This window comes from Curcuma longa, unplaced genomic scaffold (genome assembly GCF_044706935.1).
Source record: "Curcuma longa cultivar G26 ecotype Majalengka, Jawa Barat unplaced genomic scaffold, ITB_CL_G26_1.1 utg8573_np1212_1322966_RagTag, whole genome shotgun sequence".
Taxonomy (NCBI): domain Eukaryota; kingdom Viridiplantae; phylum Streptophyta; class Magnoliopsida; order Zingiberales; family Zingiberaceae; genus Curcuma; species Curcuma longa.
Genome location: NW_027435604.1, coordinates 952,398 through 968,823, shown reverse-complemented (window position 1 = coordinate 968,823; position 16,426 = coordinate 952,398). Strand labels below are relative to the sequence as shown.

Genomic DNA, 16,426 nt, shown 5'->3' with positions numbered 1-16,426 from the left:
ACCTGCGAAGAAGCGAGGGGATGGCTTGACGGAGAGATTATCGCCTCCGTAGAAGGAGTTTTCCCCGGCGGTCTCCGTGGCGGCGACTGGGGTCGCCTCCGCTGCCGGCTGGCTTCGCCACTGCGCCACTGAAGTGAAGTGCTCTTCGGTTCCCAAACAAATAGGGTAGAATTTGGGCACCCGTTAACTAGGATCCGGATCCGGATTTGGAAATATTTATTTATTTAATGGACCCAATTAGGATCCAATTTTTAATGTCGGATTCGGGTTTCGGTCTCGAGACGTATACGTTCGCCGTCTCCTTGGGATTTGAGGGCGTCGCTCTTGCACCGGCGATGGCGGAGCCGGAGACGATGAGCGTGCCGTTTCTTTCTCCGGCGATGAAACGGTGAAATATTTTTGAGGATGTATGAGGTAAATCTACCTCTCTGTTTGTTACCAGTTTATCCTTCAATTTGATAGATAGTTTAGTTCTTCTCCCCGTGATCTAAGAACCAAGATATGATTCTCGTTTTTCTTTCGACGTTGTTCCAAAATCAAATTTGTGCCTTTTTTTCTCCAAGCATTGATCTCTAACGAGGGTTTGGTTGAATCTTGTGCCTTTATTATTGTAGAATGGAGCTTCCTTTGGATGTTTTTTTTTAATTATCGTCTTCCTCAGTCTCAACATGATCAAATTTATGTCAATGATCATGATACAAAATGAACAGAAAATTTGCGAACTGGAGGTAAGCCGAAGTTTAAAGTCCTAGGGCTAAGATTGGTCCTTTTGTTGGATTGTTTCTGGTCTTCTATTCCAAGGATATTACCAGTGATTTCCCTGTTTCTGTTGTGGTATGATGGTGCAGAGGCTTGTCGTAGGTCCTGTCAACTTTGAGCAGTGAAAAATAAATGGTGGAAAGAAAACTTGAAAGGAAGGAGGGGGATTCTGAAGACTGTATGCAAAGAATTTTCTAATGTACAAAGAATTTTCTTTTACAGAGGTGATTTCCCCCTAATTCACATTCATAGAACAGCCATACCCTTCCAAAAGATACAATTTTCAAAGAGTAAAATGGGCAAAAATAAAATGACTCTGGATAAAAAATTAGAACATATATGCAAGTGTGTGTTTAATTTGAAGTTCATGAATAAGTCCAAAATCACATGCCATTGGAAACCCCAAGGGCTTGGTGAAAGAAGAGCGCTAACAGGAGTAGCAATAATTTGTAAAACTCAAGAAATGGGACCTAAGGATTGTGCCATCCTTAGGTTTGAAATTTTAGATTTTGTCTTTAGGTTTCCAACATTTTGCGCCATCTTTACTTCCAATGATGGTTAATTGTTTTAGGTAACAAACATTGCTTTATAAGAACTCATTGGAAAAGGAATCTCTGGCTGCATTAATCCTGCTTTTCAACCTAGATCTGCAATTTAATTTGTTCTAGTGTAAATTCTACGGTTAATGTTTGAAAAAGCGAACACTTACATAATCATCTGCCCTTTGTCTTATCCTACTATAAATTCTTTTCTCCTTTACAGAATAATGGTCACAAGTTAACTGATACAAACTGCATTGGCTAGCCATCCTCACATTTAAAGGCTTTTTTTATATTTTGCAATGTACACGAAATAAGTGCATTCACACTCTCCACTGATTCCATTGTTAGTTTTGCTGAAGGCGATGAATTGGCAAGAATTTGGAATGCTATTGTTAGCAAAGATCCTCCTTCCAGTGTCCTCTCTTCTGGCCTAGATGTGATCACGAGAGGCCTAGTCTCGAGCCCATCAGGAAGAATAGAGAATCCCGATGGCAATATAGACAAGCTACTTGAGTCACACCCATTTATCACTGATTGCATGCCATCCATGTCCACAGGGGCAAATACCACCATTGACTCAAAAGAGTTAGTACTACTATCTTGAAGAACCCAAATGTTAGGCTTCTCTGTTGAGTTCATTGTCTGTATAGGGACATCAAATAGTGCATCAAATCAATATATATAGTAATTCATCAAAAATAGGGAACTAAACTGCTATATTTTTTCAAGTAGCGAGTGTGACTCATGAACTAACTGGTAGAATGAATGAGTACTTACATAGACTGTAACAGAGTTGCCACGATCTTGGCCCTTTGCTAAGTTGACCAGTGTTTTAGTTGGGCCAGATGGAAGCATGATGTCCCACTGCAAATAAAAAAATAGCTATAAGTTAGCATCATTCCAGCAAATATGTCAAAAAGGAATGATGAATCCTTATCTTACTTCAGTTCTTCTTGATTCATCCCTTAAAAAATCAAACAGAGATACTGCTGGAATAGGCATCCATGTTGACATAACTGCACAAACTATCACCCCAAGCGGTTCCCCAGGTTCATTGACTATCTTCCTATATGTGAATCGAATCTCTTCTCCTACCTTTGTTGATATCTTGTTCCATGTACGGTTACGTGGTGCGCCAATGTTTCTGCAAAAGCTTGCAGTCATTCTTTGCCCCAGCTTCAGGATGCTCTTTCTTCCGGCCAGTGTGGAGACCCCTGTGTTATTCTATGATGTTCAGCAATAAATTCATATTTCTTTTTATAACAAATGATGAAATCTTGCTATACCATTGCAGTCTCTGGTTGGTACGTTAGTCGCCATGAAGAACACTGCCCTTTCACATTGCAGTCGCAGTGTTGACATCCAGTGTCGAGCACCAAAAGCAAGGCCATTGGTAACAATTGAGCGATATAGGGTTGTAATTACATTCCTTTGGCATTCCCAATGCTCTACCCATATCACCTAGATACAAAGGTTGAAATCTGATGGATTAAAATGATTTACATCTGCTTTTGGAAGAATCTCATAGACTTTCTATAACTTCCTTAGAACATAAGTGAATGGTTAAGATACAATTTAATTACCTTGCAATGACCATTGTCTTGGTCCTCTAATATACAGCCTGAGGGCTGCTTGCTGCACTTCACAAGTGATGCATCTATAGTTTCATCAAGTTTGTCAATTGATATATCTACGATTGCCCACCTATTTGGGCTTAGTTTCTTACAATGCCTCACAAAGTATGTCTCTCTTGTTGGCACCAGAGGTGTAAGCATCTGAATTTCTGCAAACATCTGGAAAAAAAAAAAATCTAATGTGGCGTCATTAAGAAATTATACTTGTCTTACAATATGAGTGTTTGTGGAACTTACCAACTGTGTTAGTCCGTTATTGTCACCTTGTCCACTACAAATTACCTCGACAATGGAACCATTGGAGATGAGGCAAGGAAACATTTCCTTCCATTGGTTCTAAATATAAAAGTAGACAGATATTAGAAGGGCACGTATTGACATTGAATCACTGATTTTTTATTTATGGTAAGGATGTTAACAGCATGTGAATTCATATTAAGAGTGAGTTACTACACTGTTTCTGATTTCTTTTCGTTTTCCTGATGTTTATATTGACACTGAGAAGGTTGTCAGAACAAGAAAGTTGTAAAAGCAAATTCTATGAGGGCTAATTATCATAAATTTACTTTGTCAAGCAATGTTTGATGCTTGTATATATGTATGAACTTACCACATCCATGAAAGCTTGTACAAGCTTTAAAACATCGAAGAAGACAACACCTATCTCTCTGGAAGCCTCAATGTTCCTATTACATCCATTCCTCAAAACATCATGTGAGAATTCCTTGACATACTCATCATAGTTTAATATCTCCCTTCCAGTCTCGACACTTTGAATCCACAAAGGTTCACGGGCGCTGGACATCTTGATCAGCTCATCCAGGGCAGCATTAACAATCTCTAGAATTCTTGATTTATCTAAACTGAAGAACCCACTATTGCTATTTAATGAGCTCTTGTTTTGTTCAGTTCCTGCAGAGCCTGATGAACTAGGTGAAGAAGTTCCATCTGGGACACTACCTTGCATTCGGCGCAGTTTTTCTATCTACAAAATAGAACGAAGATAGTTATTGCGGTAGGAATGATATCAGATGAAATGTTTGAATGGTGATAGTAGTGAGACTTGTGTTGCAGCAGCAGCCCAATCTGTAGCATACCTCTGCTTTTAGCCTGGCATTTTCAATGCGAAGTTGTTGCTCCTCTGTTGCCATGGTATTATCCTTGCTTATGGTTGTAAAACCACAGTGGGGACAGCATGACTTCTTGATTGTCTCCCTCATCGCCCGGTTATCCTCTTGTAACTTCTCTATCTCAGACTTAAGTAGTGAATTCTCGTGCCTCTCCTGCACTGCCTAAAGTCGAAACCGTACCATGTTTAGTTAGGGGAAGGATGAATGCTACCGACATGTAATGTAAGACTAGCCTTGTTAAGAGTTTTTGGACACTGATACGTTCTCTTTTACTCTTTATGCAGACAATCTGTTTTCAACTTGTTACCTTGATCTGGGTTCGTCGATTTTGGAACCAGAACTTGACTTGCCTAGTAGAAAGTCCTAGCTGCTTGCTCAACTGCTGCCTCTGCTTTTCATCTGGATGAGGTGACTCCTTGAACAAGCTGTTTTCAAAATTGTGAATGAAAGAATTAGCATTATCGACAGCTCGAAAAAGTATTGTTTAGTTTAGATAATGGTGCATATATCTTTCTGAGCTCAAATTTGTTGGTTTGTCACAAAAAATTAGAATTCAACTCACACTTCCATTTCTCTTATCTGTTCAGCAGTGTGCCTGTGGTACTTCTTCCTCTTCAGCTTGTTCCCAGCATCCCTGTCGTTGTTGTCAAGAGATTCATTTGACTCCTGCTCTTCATCAGACCGATCTGCTGGCCCAGAGTTTTCGCCGCTGATCCCTGCCTGCTCTCCACAGTACCCTCCACCACCACTTCCTTCCTCTCCATCCTCCACCTCAGCGGCTTCCAATGCATTGTTCCTGAACACACCTGCCTATTGATATTTCCAAAAAGAAGTAACCAAATAGAGAGACGTTATACGATCATGAAACACGCAGAATGTCTCTAGTCCAAAAGCAAGTAAAAGAGTACTTACAAGGGAGAGGGAGAGAGCTGGAGACGCAAAGAAGTCTTTCACTGGGGGATTGCTGCGGTTCATGCTACTGCCTGGACAATTCCAATTGTAATCCGAAGCTGCAATGTGTAGACACTCGAGAGAGAGCGAATAGCATCAAGGGGGGAAGTTGAAGAAGGTGGAACATGGAGAAAGAGGAATTAAATGATGAAAAACAAAGACTGGGTTGAGCACCAACAAAAGGGTCTAATGGAGGACTGTTAGGGTTGAATGGCAGCTGACAACAATGGTGGCATCATCAGCATCCATGGGCACTTCATATTAAATTCTATGGATTCAACAAATTCAACGGTCTTCACCATGCTACTGTCTAAATGTTCTCCGAACCAGAGCATAATTTAGCAGGAAAAAGAACAATCGAGCGAGAACGCAGAGAAACCCCCCGAATTTTATGTCATTTTATTGCTCCATGGTGTGCATTTGCCCTGTGCTCTTTAGGTATGAATGACACACATGTTTGGTATTGGTTTAGTGAACTTGCCCAGTCCAATAAGTTCAACTGTTTTTGATTTAGAGACTACTCGAAAAGTGTATTAAAGTGAACAACATCGCTTGAACTTTTAGGGTTCTAACAAATCTAGTTTGAACTTGTAATTTTCGCAGTCCTAGTCATCAGTTATTTCATTTGTAACATATAGTGGTGTTGGACTAACTAATTTCTTGCATAGGTCATGTTTTCATATAGTCATGGGAATGAGTTATGAAGAGATTTGCTATCTACTGCACGACTAGTGTTCGCACAAGAATATTAGTCATCTAAGCGCACGAGGTTAGGCTTGTCTCTTTGTAGTTTTATCCAAATCCTTGAACACAACATGAAGGCCTTTTTTATTCCAACTTGGAATGGACCGAGCAAGTCGAACAAGGTGATCGGATAAGAATGTTTAGCGGTTGAGTTTCATGTGCCTCTAGGTGCAAAGTGCCCCGCGAAGAAAGCAACGATGATAGAAAATTAATAGAGTCATCATGAAGTTAATATAGGAGTAAAGTGTAGTTAATGTTTACAAGCATTGTGCTTAAGGACTATAGTTCATTATTAGGTGGAATGGTTGTTGAGAGTTTGGATCGAGTTCGACTAATGTTGACAACAAAATTGCGTGTGCGATGAGTTGTTTCAATCTCCGCGATAAGCTTCAAAGTGTATATGTACACATATGTATATCGATATTGAATGGTTGTTGAGAATGTAAAAGATGAGCTTGACTAATTTTGGCATCATGTTACTTGCGAATAAGTTGTTTGTTCTAATCTTGCGGTTGATCTTCAAGTGCATTATATAATAACTTGGACAAGTTTTATAATAAGAATGAGCATGCCATTAAAAATTCTATGGAAGAAAACATGACGTTATGGATAAATTTTCATTATTTTTATTTATTGTACGAAAACCTTCTAAATTTAGGAATTATTTAGTATCTAAGAAAATGATAATATTGATTATTAAAAAACAAATAATTTCATTCTTAAAAAAAACAAAAATCATTTTCTTTAAAATGTCTATATTTTTATTAGGAAATGATCATTATAAAATGGCCAAGGAAAGTGGTTGTGGAATGGTAGTTGGCAAAGAGACACATAAAATAATAATGTGAGATAAATAATTGAGCATGCATCTTTTGGATAGCGTAGCATATCATATAACAAATGAAATCTAATTAATGGGGTCTTCTATTTTGTCCCTAAGTTCCTCATTTAATTCTATATCTTGGAGTAACTCCTGAACCTGGAGTTCCACTGGAAGAAATTGAGACTGCGATAGCTACCGAATCTTTTACTAGTACACGAACAACTGTGTAGACAGATGGACTTATCCATCTTGATTGTTACAAAGGGCAATACTATCACATCGAGACGGTTATTCAAGAAGGTATAACTCTTTATTAAAGAATAAAAGACTTATGATGATCCACGTGAAATACTATTAATGTTTGATTTATCGTTCACAATTGCTAATCCACCCTTTGGCCTTCAATATTTTTTTTCTATCATATAAAAACACATTACCAACTGCTCTTTATGACAGAACGTTAAACCTCTTTTCCTACTAAGCATTCAACACAAAAAACAAAGGTCTTGAAAAACATGTAAAATATCAGATTGGTAGTTTTGCATGGTAGTTGGAGCACAAACTTTTTATTTGTTAATTTCTTAGGCTTCAAAAAAGTTCTTCAACTAATGGCATTTTCTTCACCAATTTTTGCTAATAATGTTTGTCATGTGTTAATGCCAAGGTTTTAAGTGTCCTACGGCACACAATCTTAGTAAACTTTTAATAGTGATCACTAATAGTGAGTTTAAGGAAATGGAGGAAGAACAATACACCTTTTCTTCGTGGTCTCAACCAACAACAATAGTTAACAAACCATAGAGAAACCACTACTAGTCACCGGCGAGCCATAGCACGGTAGGACCGCCGTGACTACACACCACTGGCTATTGTTAAACCACCAACAATCATCGTCAAACCATGACTACACTAGACTACTACCATCACGATACCACACTAGGATATAAGTATCATCAAAAGATAGGCGTTTAGAGGAAATGCACATAGAAATATGATAATAAACACAATTTTTATTAGGGGACAGATGAGAGCCATGGCAAGCACAAACAATCTTGATTTGGTTTTTGTTAAACTTGTAGGTGACACCCAATATGGTTACCTTTAGGACCGCACCCGGTCTTTGGTCTTTGAGACCCATGGAAGGTCGGGGTATGAGCCACAACCTCCGAATTCCATGTTCCATGCAACACCAGGTTGTATGGTGGATCCTTCATGAGGAAAGTCTTCGGCCGAAGTGGTTGCAATCTGCTTCTGCCAGGATGAGGATGATGTTCTAGTCTCCATGATAGGTTCACCATTCCATTTCAATGAATGGATCTGAAGAGGAACTGCAAAAACATGACATGGGAATTCAAATCATGTGAATAAACTTACAAATAACATATGCCTCAACAAGTTTAAAGTTCTAAGTAAGAGATATCAAGGTAATTCGGTATGCAGGACGTTAAATGCACAATCAAAACAATGGATATTAAAATGCTGGCAAGGATGTTAATTCATATAGACAAGGAGCAATCCACTTTAACTTGCAAGACAATATATCAATTTAATCAATAGATGTTGGTTCATACATGAACGTTATTTGATGTCCACATCTTAAAGCCAATTTGACAATAAAATACTATATTGAAACACTATATCAAATTTAGATCATTCGCGACCTCTTAGTGAAAAGCAAAGAGACAATGTATGTACAACTACTAATTCACTTCAACATATATTACACCTCCCTAAGTGTAATCCAGCTTTACAATTGTCATAAGGAATAATATAGACACAAGGAGATGCTACTTGCATATAATCTAAACTTGTTGCCATACAATGGAATAAGGAAATGACTGTTTAGTTGCCCCAATCACCTCTAGTGGCAGTTCCAAATTAGCATTCACCTAGTAATTACAATTCATTCATGGATGATTTATGATGAGTGCAAAGACAAGAGTCGCTTCTAGCTGCACAGTGCTGTAGCACTAATAACTACTAAGAGAATGGAAATTTTGTAAAGGCAATGGCTACAAGAATGAATGAAACAGATGTATAAAGAGAATATGACTGTTTAATCTCTTTGCATCATCTTCGGTGAGATGTTGGTTTGATGTTTCATGACCTAAGGAAGAGACAGCCTGAAGCTGAGAACCAAATGCCCATGAATAATTTGTCTCAAGTGTCAGAAGTTGAATCAATGAGTATGCAAAAACAAGCTTCTCAGCATCAAAATCTGTTCCTTGGGAGACAGAAGGATCTCCATTTGACGGAAGTGTTGATTGCACCATGCACGGTAAAGGAGAGCTTGTGGGAGTACGAGCGCCAACATCAGTTGGCTTAGGAGATACTGCATAAGCTACCATTGAGGGCGTATGAGTTTGAAGAGGCGATGAAGTCCCAAATGCAACTTCAACAAAATCACAGGATGCACTTCTTAAAATTTTTTGCTGTTTCTGTCCTTGGAAACCAATTCCAGTTGGCTTGTTTAAGGCATGCTCAGAAGTTAGTAGTTTGTGAAGATCAGTGCGCTTGGTAGTGTCTACAGTCTGCGAAACTAACCAAGAGCTTGAAACTTCAGCCTCAGATTCTGCAATGCCCTCATTTCACCAGTTGGACCATCATCAGTAGCAATTGAAAGATGTGACTTCTTCATGAGTGGGTAACCCACATTCTCTAGATTCTGAAAATTCATCTCCTCAGATGATCTTGGTTTCTTTGAACATGAATTCTCTTCCTCAGCCTCAGTGATCCTTTTCTTACCACCGCATTGTTCTTTGTGCTTAGTGAACATCAGCTGACTACTCTATGAGATATCATAACCTTCTGAAAATTTGCTAATGTCATTCCAGAAGTTTTCTTGGGGTGGTGACAGAGCTTGTTTCCCACTTTGATCCGGCATTCCAATATTGTTCTGGAGCAAGTTATCAAATGGAACATCAGAAACTGCTATTGCTTGATTTGTGCTTCCTTCCTCGACTTTAGCAATGGCTGTGCCTTTAAGTTTTCCTGAAGATCCTCCAAAAGAACGACCCAAACTAAGCTCAAGCTCATTGCCATCCTCCATAAAAATAGACTTCCAAAACAAGTAACAACTATCAGTTTATTTTGGAACTTCATACATTGTCACTCTGTAGATTGATAGATCTGCAGAGCTAACATTATTCAGAGAAAACAGAACTTCTACAGAATCTGCATACACAAACTAAAAGTAGGGAAATTAAGGAGGTTATTATATGTATAATTGAAAGTAAAACAAATGCAACATTAAGGTGTTAATGTTGAGAGTTTATTAATATAAGGGCATGTAAATTAAAGAGAACAGAAAAATAAATACAAAAACAAAAACTTGGACCTGTGTGAAACATGAACACTTTACAGATAAATAGATTTTTAAAGCTTTCGTCTCAAGGTGAAAAATATTCTTACACATTGCAAGCTGTTGAGAACAAGATCATAACAGTGCAGATCAATCTCCAAATGAACCAACTAGAAAACATAGATCACAACTATTGCCAATTAATAGTAGAATCTTCCACTTCATCATCCACAGAAAAAAAAAAAAAAAAAGCTGCAAACATTGCCTCGGAACACATTATGGCTTCTCTTGATTAACTTTCAAGGCAATCCAAAAGGATTAAAGGTTATACGAGTAAAAAAATCCTCCATAGATCTATCGAAGGCCCAAGCAGCGATCAAACGATAATCAGCCAATGCATATTAAACAAACCCCATCTCATCACTATCCCCACTGATTCGCCATGCTATCGACCAAAGGCGAGAACTTTAACCACAGATACCCTATCCCTCCCGTAAAAATCAACTTCGGTGTAAACTATTGACCTGGATCATGAAGTTCTCGCTCCCAACCTAACGAAACCCTAATCACACATCGCCAGCGTGTTCACAGTTCTCGCTCCCAACCTAACGAAACCCTAATCGCACATCGCCAAGGTGATCACAAATCGCAGGAAGGGAAGAAATTAAAAAGAAAACAAGCCCAAAGCAAACCCAAACCTTGGCATCTGGAGGAGAAGGCAATGGCCGCAGCCGACGAGGTGGGTGGTACGTCGCCATATCGATCCAGCGACGCGGCTTTCCACCGGCGGCTTGAGGAAGGGGAGTATTTAAGAGGCTCCCATGATGCGGAGCACAAATCTCGAAGCATGATCCACGGTACACGTGCGAGATGTCCATTTTAGCTTTGCTTAGCCTTCTTTTTTTTTTAAAAAAAATATTTTTATCAAATTAAAAATAATAATATAATGTAAATTTAATAAACATTAAACATATTAAATATAATTCAAACCGCATAATTAAGGAAATGATAAAATATTAAAAATAATAATTTTATTTAACATAAAAGGGAACATATATTCTTTAAGAACTACAATATTTAATAAAGAAAATTTACCAAAAGCAACTCTTCTTAATTGAAAATAACAAAAAAGATAATTTCAAGTTCTTAAGGGTCTAAGTTATAGTTTATATTTATATTTGATATGTATATTAAGTAGTGCATAAAATTTGGCAAGAAGTTCGCTACTCGATGGGATTAAGTGTTGATGATGGCGTAGTATGCCTAATGATTTAGCGGTACGATAAAATTCGGAAATAATTACATGAGACACTTGAGAGATTATTATGCTTGTAATATAGATGTCTGGTCAAGATTGATTAGGTTGATCAAGCTCAAATTGACTCTAATTGGGATTGTGATATTTGATCAATACGTTAATTAATTGAGCGAAGAGTTAAGTAGGTCAAGGTTGATTGGATATTTGACAAGATACGAAAAGTCTAAGTGAGTTATGGATGACCGAACGCTTAACGGTCAGAAGTCCAACACAGAGTTGGAAATGAGACAAAAAAGTCCAAATGAATCATAAAGAATTGGACACTCGATGATGACGGCAGTCTTGACAAGTCAAGATTAATTGGATACTAGATCAATAATGAAGTCTTGTAGGTCAAGGTTGACTGAATACTAGGCAACGAGAAGTTTCGACAGATCAAGATTGATTAGATGTTAAGCAAAGGAAATTTTGGTAGATTGAGGTCAACCGGATACCAAGGTGATGACGGAAGTTCTAACAGTTCAAGATTGATTGAAAGGCAATGATAAAGTCCCGACAGATCAAAGATTGGTCAGATGCTTGGCAATGGAATGTTTAAGAAGGTCAAAATTGATCAAATGTTAAGCAAAGAAGTCTTAATAGGTTGAAGTTGATCGAATACCAAACAATATGAGAATTCAATTTAGTAAAGTTGAAATAGGAGTATTAATCGATTGATAGAATTTATCGATCAACTGATGGACTTTAAACTTCAAAATTTAAATTTTGAAGTGTTTTTAGGATTTGTTACAATAACTAGAGCTTCTGCTAGGGGTTGCTATAATATTCATAGTTTCTTGTAAACCTTGCAATTAAAAAATTAGGATTTGCTATAGTAATTAGGGTTTATCACGTTAACTTTGAGGTTGGCTATAGTAATCGGGTTTAGGACTATTGCTACCAAGTTTTGCTATAGTGTCAATTGATTGGTGAGTTCTATCAATCAATTGATGGCACTGTAGCAACGAATAACATGCTTCTAAATTGATTGATTGGTTCGGCTCGGCACTTCAAATGCAAGCAATCGATTGCCACTTCGGCTCGGCAGCCCACTTCAGTCAGTTCGGCTCGGCAGCCCACTTCAGCCACTCTCACCAATCAATTTGTAAGGTAAAAAAGAACTGTTTTGGCCTAGAGCTCAGCACTACCATAAACGGTCGAATTTGATAAAAATCAATTGAACTCATCATAATGTCTAGCAATCGATTGCCATGCCTTGTCAAGGAAAAATATGCCCAAGACCATACCTTGTCATATCAAGGTCTTCTCAAGACCATAAAGAAGATATCATGATCTCCTTAAGGATCATGTCTTGTCAGGATCTCATCTCTTCTCAAGCTTATAAAAATGCTCCGTCAATCTCTCCGATGGCTCTCCTCTCTCTCTCTCTCTCTGAGAAGTTAGAGACGAAGTATTATTGGCATTTTCAACATCAAGAGGTATTCCGGAAGCCGATCTCAACAGTGCTTCTGACAAATAAACATCCAAAGTAAAGTTCTCAATTGTAAAATATTTTTGTTTTCATTTACATTTGTATTTTATATTGCTTGTATTTGTTCTTGTAATAACTTGTTGTAAGAGGTTTCTCTGCTTCCAAAAGGTATATAAAAAAGTGAAGTTCATAGTGGAGGGAGATCATTATGAGTAGGCCTTGGATTAGTCGTTTAAGAGGCAGATACCAAGTAAACTTCAGAGTTATACATGTGACATTGATTTTGGATTCAATTTTTTGTTACGTATTCAAACGACGAGCACGAAATTAAGATGAGAGCGATCGGAGCTATTCACCCTCTCCCACTCTAGCTCACAAGATCCTAACATGTTGGACTAAAAATATTGAGATGGTGTAGGAGTAGCTCGTGAAGTATGATTTGGCATAGTTAAATTATTTGAATTGATGACTTGAGGTCCACTAAAAATTAGAGAAAATGATATACAATGTGTGAGATGAGGAGTATTGAAACACAATTTTAATGACAATTAGAAAAACATAAACTATATAAGTGAAATGTAAAGGATGACATGTAATAGTCAAATTGTAAAAGATAAATTTTTTAAATATGTAATAAATTGTAATTTTCGATGACAAACGATGATGAATCAACTCCTTAAAATAACGATCAGAATTTGAAACTATTTAAAGAAAGAAATAGAGAGAAATAAATATGAATCTGATATATTTTAATATTATTTTTTAAAATATATATTATATACATAATATTAATTTAAAAAAATCAGTGGTGCTCGTACCCCTCCGCCCTCACTTGGCTAGCAGTCTTTGTTTTTTTATAATTCACATCAAAAAAGTCTACCAATTAAATATTTTTATTAGATAAATTTGATTGATAATTTATTAAAGTTAGAATTAATCAATAAAAAATTAAAAATTAAAATTAAAATGTATATTAATCAATATTATAATAATAATTTAGCATTCATTATCAAATTTAATTTGTATTTTAAATATTATATTGGCTAAATTTAACTTGATTAAAACATTTATTAGATAAATATATTATTTTTCTAACAAATTATACTTCAAAGCTTATGAGAATTATTTGTTATTTTTATTAATAAAGAAGTTGAACTTAATGATGAAATTACTACTATATAATTATTATTCAATCATGAAAATAACCTTTTATAATGCACTGATTTATTCTTTTAAATTTTAGTAGAATTTAATAAATAATAAAATTGTTATTGTAATCATATATATTTTTCAATCTCAAAAATTACCTTTTATAATGCATTGAGTTATTCTTTTAGATTTTATTAATAATTAAATATCTTTAATAATATTTTATATAAAATTATTTTTAATTTTTAAAATTTATTTTTTAAAAAATATTAAGACCTAATATTTTTTCTATCTGGAGCTAAATATGAGACTACCCTGTCAAGACAACAAACAACATTAAAAATAACTAAAACATTGTTGCATCTATTCACCTAAAAATAGGAAAAACATGAAAAGAAAAACAAATTCAAGCCAACTAACAGAAAAACATTATTCATATTTGACAAATTTAGGAGAAAATTTAACTCCTTTTCCTCTCTGTACAAATTATCTAGCTTTTGTGGTAGAGGAAAAAAAACACTATTTTTAAAAATAAAAATATTTTTTTTGCACAAAATTGTTTTCCCCCTTAATTATATTAATTAATCACATAATAAAATAATATATAATATATATGTAGATATATATACATTGGAAAAATGGATGCTTCCATCGATCTTTGACGTCCAAATGCCTGCTCTTCGCCGCCTTCTCCTCTTCTTCCTCCTCCTCCTCGGAGTCTTCGTCGACAGCGACGGGAAAACAGCGTATCCGGAGACGGTAGTCCTCCCGCTGCGCCGCGGGGGCGCGGCGGCATCGATTCACGAGCTCCTCCGAAGCGATTGGCTGCGGCAGCGGACAATCCGGCAAAGGTTGATCCGGCGGGGAGCCCTCGACATCTCGCCTGCGGCGGCGGTGGCGGCGGAGGAGGAGGAGGAGTGGTTCAGGATGCCGATGACGTCGGGGGCGTACGCCGGCACGGGGCAGTACTTCGTGCGGTTCCTGCTCGGCACGCCGGCACGGCCGTTCCTGCTGGTGGTGGACACCGGCAGCGACCTCACCTGGGTGAAGTGCCGCCTCCGCGGCCGCCGCCGGCGCCACCGGGTCTTCCACCCCGCCTCGTCGAAGACCTTCCGGACCATCCCCTGCGCGGCGGAGATGTGCAAGAACGATCTGCCTTTCTCGTTGTCGGCGTGCCCGACGCCGGCGAGCCCCTGCCGTTACGACTACAAGTAAGTAACGGAATCCAAAATTTACCCTTTACGTTTGATTCAGATTCCGCTTTGGAAGAAGACAAATCGAAGATCTTCCCCTTTCCTAAAAATTGAAAGAGTAATTTCAAATTTGGTTTTCATACCTTTAATTTTTTTTTAATAATATTAAATTGTTCTAGAGAGTTTTACTATTCAATGCCGTCGAAGCTTTATGATGCATGGTGGTTGAGATTGTTTTGGTTCCGATTGCAGGTACTCCGACGAGTCGTCGGCGCAAGGCGTGTACGCGAACGAGTCCGCCACCGTGATCCTCGCTGGCCGCCGCCGCGCGAAGCTGCGGGGCCTGGTGGTGGGCTGCACCGCCACCTTCTCCGGGGCTAGCTTCTGGGCGGCGGACGGCGTCCTGGGGCTGGGCAACAGCGGCAGCTCCTTCGCGGCGCGGGCGGCCGCTCGTTTCGGCGGCGGATTCTCCTACTGCCTCGTCGACCACCTCAGCCTCCGCAACGCCTCCAGCTTCCTCCGTTTCGGCCCCGCGATGCCGCCTGCGGCGGCGCCGGTGCATGAGACGCCGCTAGTGCTCGACTTACAACCGTTCTACGGGGTGGGGATCATGGGCGTCTCCGTTGACGGGAAGCTGCTGGCAATCCCGGCGATCGTGTGGGATTTCGCCTCCGGCGGCGGTACCATCGTGGACTCGGGGACGAGCCTAACGTTACTGGCGGAACCGGCGTACGGGTTGGTGGTGGGAGCACTGAGCCGGCGGCTGGCGTGGGCGCCGAGAGTGAGCATGGACCCCTTCGAGTTCTGTTACAACTGGACGGCGGCGACTGCAGGGGAGAAAGCGGGGCCGGTCCCAGCGATGGTGGTGCACCTGGCCGGCGGGGCGAGGCTGAACCCGCCGGCGAAGAGCTACCTGATCGACGTGGCTGACGGCGTCAAGTGCCTGGGGATCCAGTCGTCGCCGTGGCCGGGCGTCTCCACCCTCGGCAACATCCTGCAGCAGGAGCACATGTGGGAGTTCGACGTGGCAAATCAACGGCTGCGATTCAGCCGATCGACGTGCCACGCCAAATGACCCCGAATTCTTACGGTCAAGATACGAACACGTGAACGGCAGATGAACTCATACGATTGCCACGTGGAATTAAGAAAGAGGAGGGGTAGGAGGAGGAGGATGCGGGTCCCAGAGCCGATACCTCACGTTCCCTCCACGTGATGGTTAAACCGTCACAATTTATTTCCTTTAATTCATAATTTAATAAAATAAATTTCACCGATATTCGCTATAAAGGGCCAATCCAGTTTTGGGCCCAATAAAGGGCCCAATAAGGGTCCAACATTGCATGCTGCCCGCGGCGCAGCACGTGACGCGACGACGACGCTGTCCATTTGTCGAACTCTTCCTTCCTCCCGCTGTCGCGCATATTTGTACTCCTCCTTCGACGGCCGGCGCAGCGCATTGCCCCCCTTC

At 39.3% G+C, this 16,426-nt stretch overlaps 2 protein-coding genes and 1 pseudogene across 2 annotated transcripts; 1 reads left to right on the top strand and 2 right to left on the bottom strand.

The window, feature by feature from the left end:
- Positions 1 to 1,464: 1,464 nt before the first annotated feature.
- LOC141820864 (homeobox-leucine zipper protein GLABRA 2) lies at positions 1,465 to 5,344 on the bottom strand. Its single transcript, XM_074708222.1, has 11 exons — positions 4,978 to 5,344; positions 4,628 to 4,875; positions 4,373 to 4,490; positions 4,033 to 4,227; positions 3,546 to 3,920; positions 3,173 to 3,271; positions 2,885 to 3,094; positions 2,588 to 2,762; positions 2,244 to 2,515; positions 2,079 to 2,165; positions 1,465 to 1,943 (listed from the first exon to the last, which is right to left on the bottom strand). The coding sequence occupies exons 1-11, from the start codon at positions 5,038 to 5,040 to the stop codon at positions 1,560 to 1,562; spliced, it is 2,226 nt and encodes a 741-aa protein (XP_074564323.1). The 5' UTR covers positions 5,041 to 5,344; the 3' UTR covers positions 1,465 to 1,559.
- A 2,125-nt stretch (positions 5,345 to 7,469) lies between these two features.
- On the bottom strand, positions 7,470 to 10,649 carry LOC141820865 (protein NINJA homolog 1-like; annotated as a pseudogene).
- A 3,923-nt stretch (positions 10,650 to 14,572) lies between these two features.
- On the top strand, positions 14,573 to 16,030 carry LOC141820868 (aspartic proteinase NANA, chloroplast-like). Its single transcript, XM_074708224.1, has 2 exons — positions 14,573 to 14,973; positions 15,208 to 16,030. Exons 1-2 carry the CDS (start codon positions 14,690 to 14,692, stop codon positions 16,028 to 16,030), a joined length of 1,107 nt encoding a protein of 368 aa, XP_074564325.1. The 5' UTR covers positions 14,573 to 14,689.
- The last annotated feature ends 396 nt before the right edge of the window (positions 16,031 to 16,426 follow it).

Excerpts from the sequence above, each read along its gene's own strand:
- LOC141820864 (XM_074708222.1), bottom strand. The coding sequence starts at position 5,040 with ATGAACCGCAGCAATCCCCCAGTGAAAGACTTCTTTGCGTCTCCAGCT. Across the intron at positions 4,876-4,977 it reads CAGCTCTCTCCCTCTCCCTT|GCAGGTGTGTTCAGGAACAA; the intron begins GTAAGTACTCTT and ends AAATATCAATAG. Across the intron at positions 4,228-4,372 it reads ATCGACGAACCCAGATCAAG|GCAGTGCAGGAGAGGCACGA; the intron begins GTAACAAGTTGA and ends TTTCGACTTTAG.
- LOC141820868 (XM_074708224.1), top strand. The coding sequence starts at position 14,690 with ATGCCGATGACGTCGGGGGCGTACGCCGGCACGGGGCAGTACTTCGTG. Across the intron at positions 14,974-15,207 it reads CCCTGCCGTTACGACTACAA|GTACTCCGACGAGTCGTCGG; the intron begins GTAAGTAACGGA and ends TTCCGATTGCAG.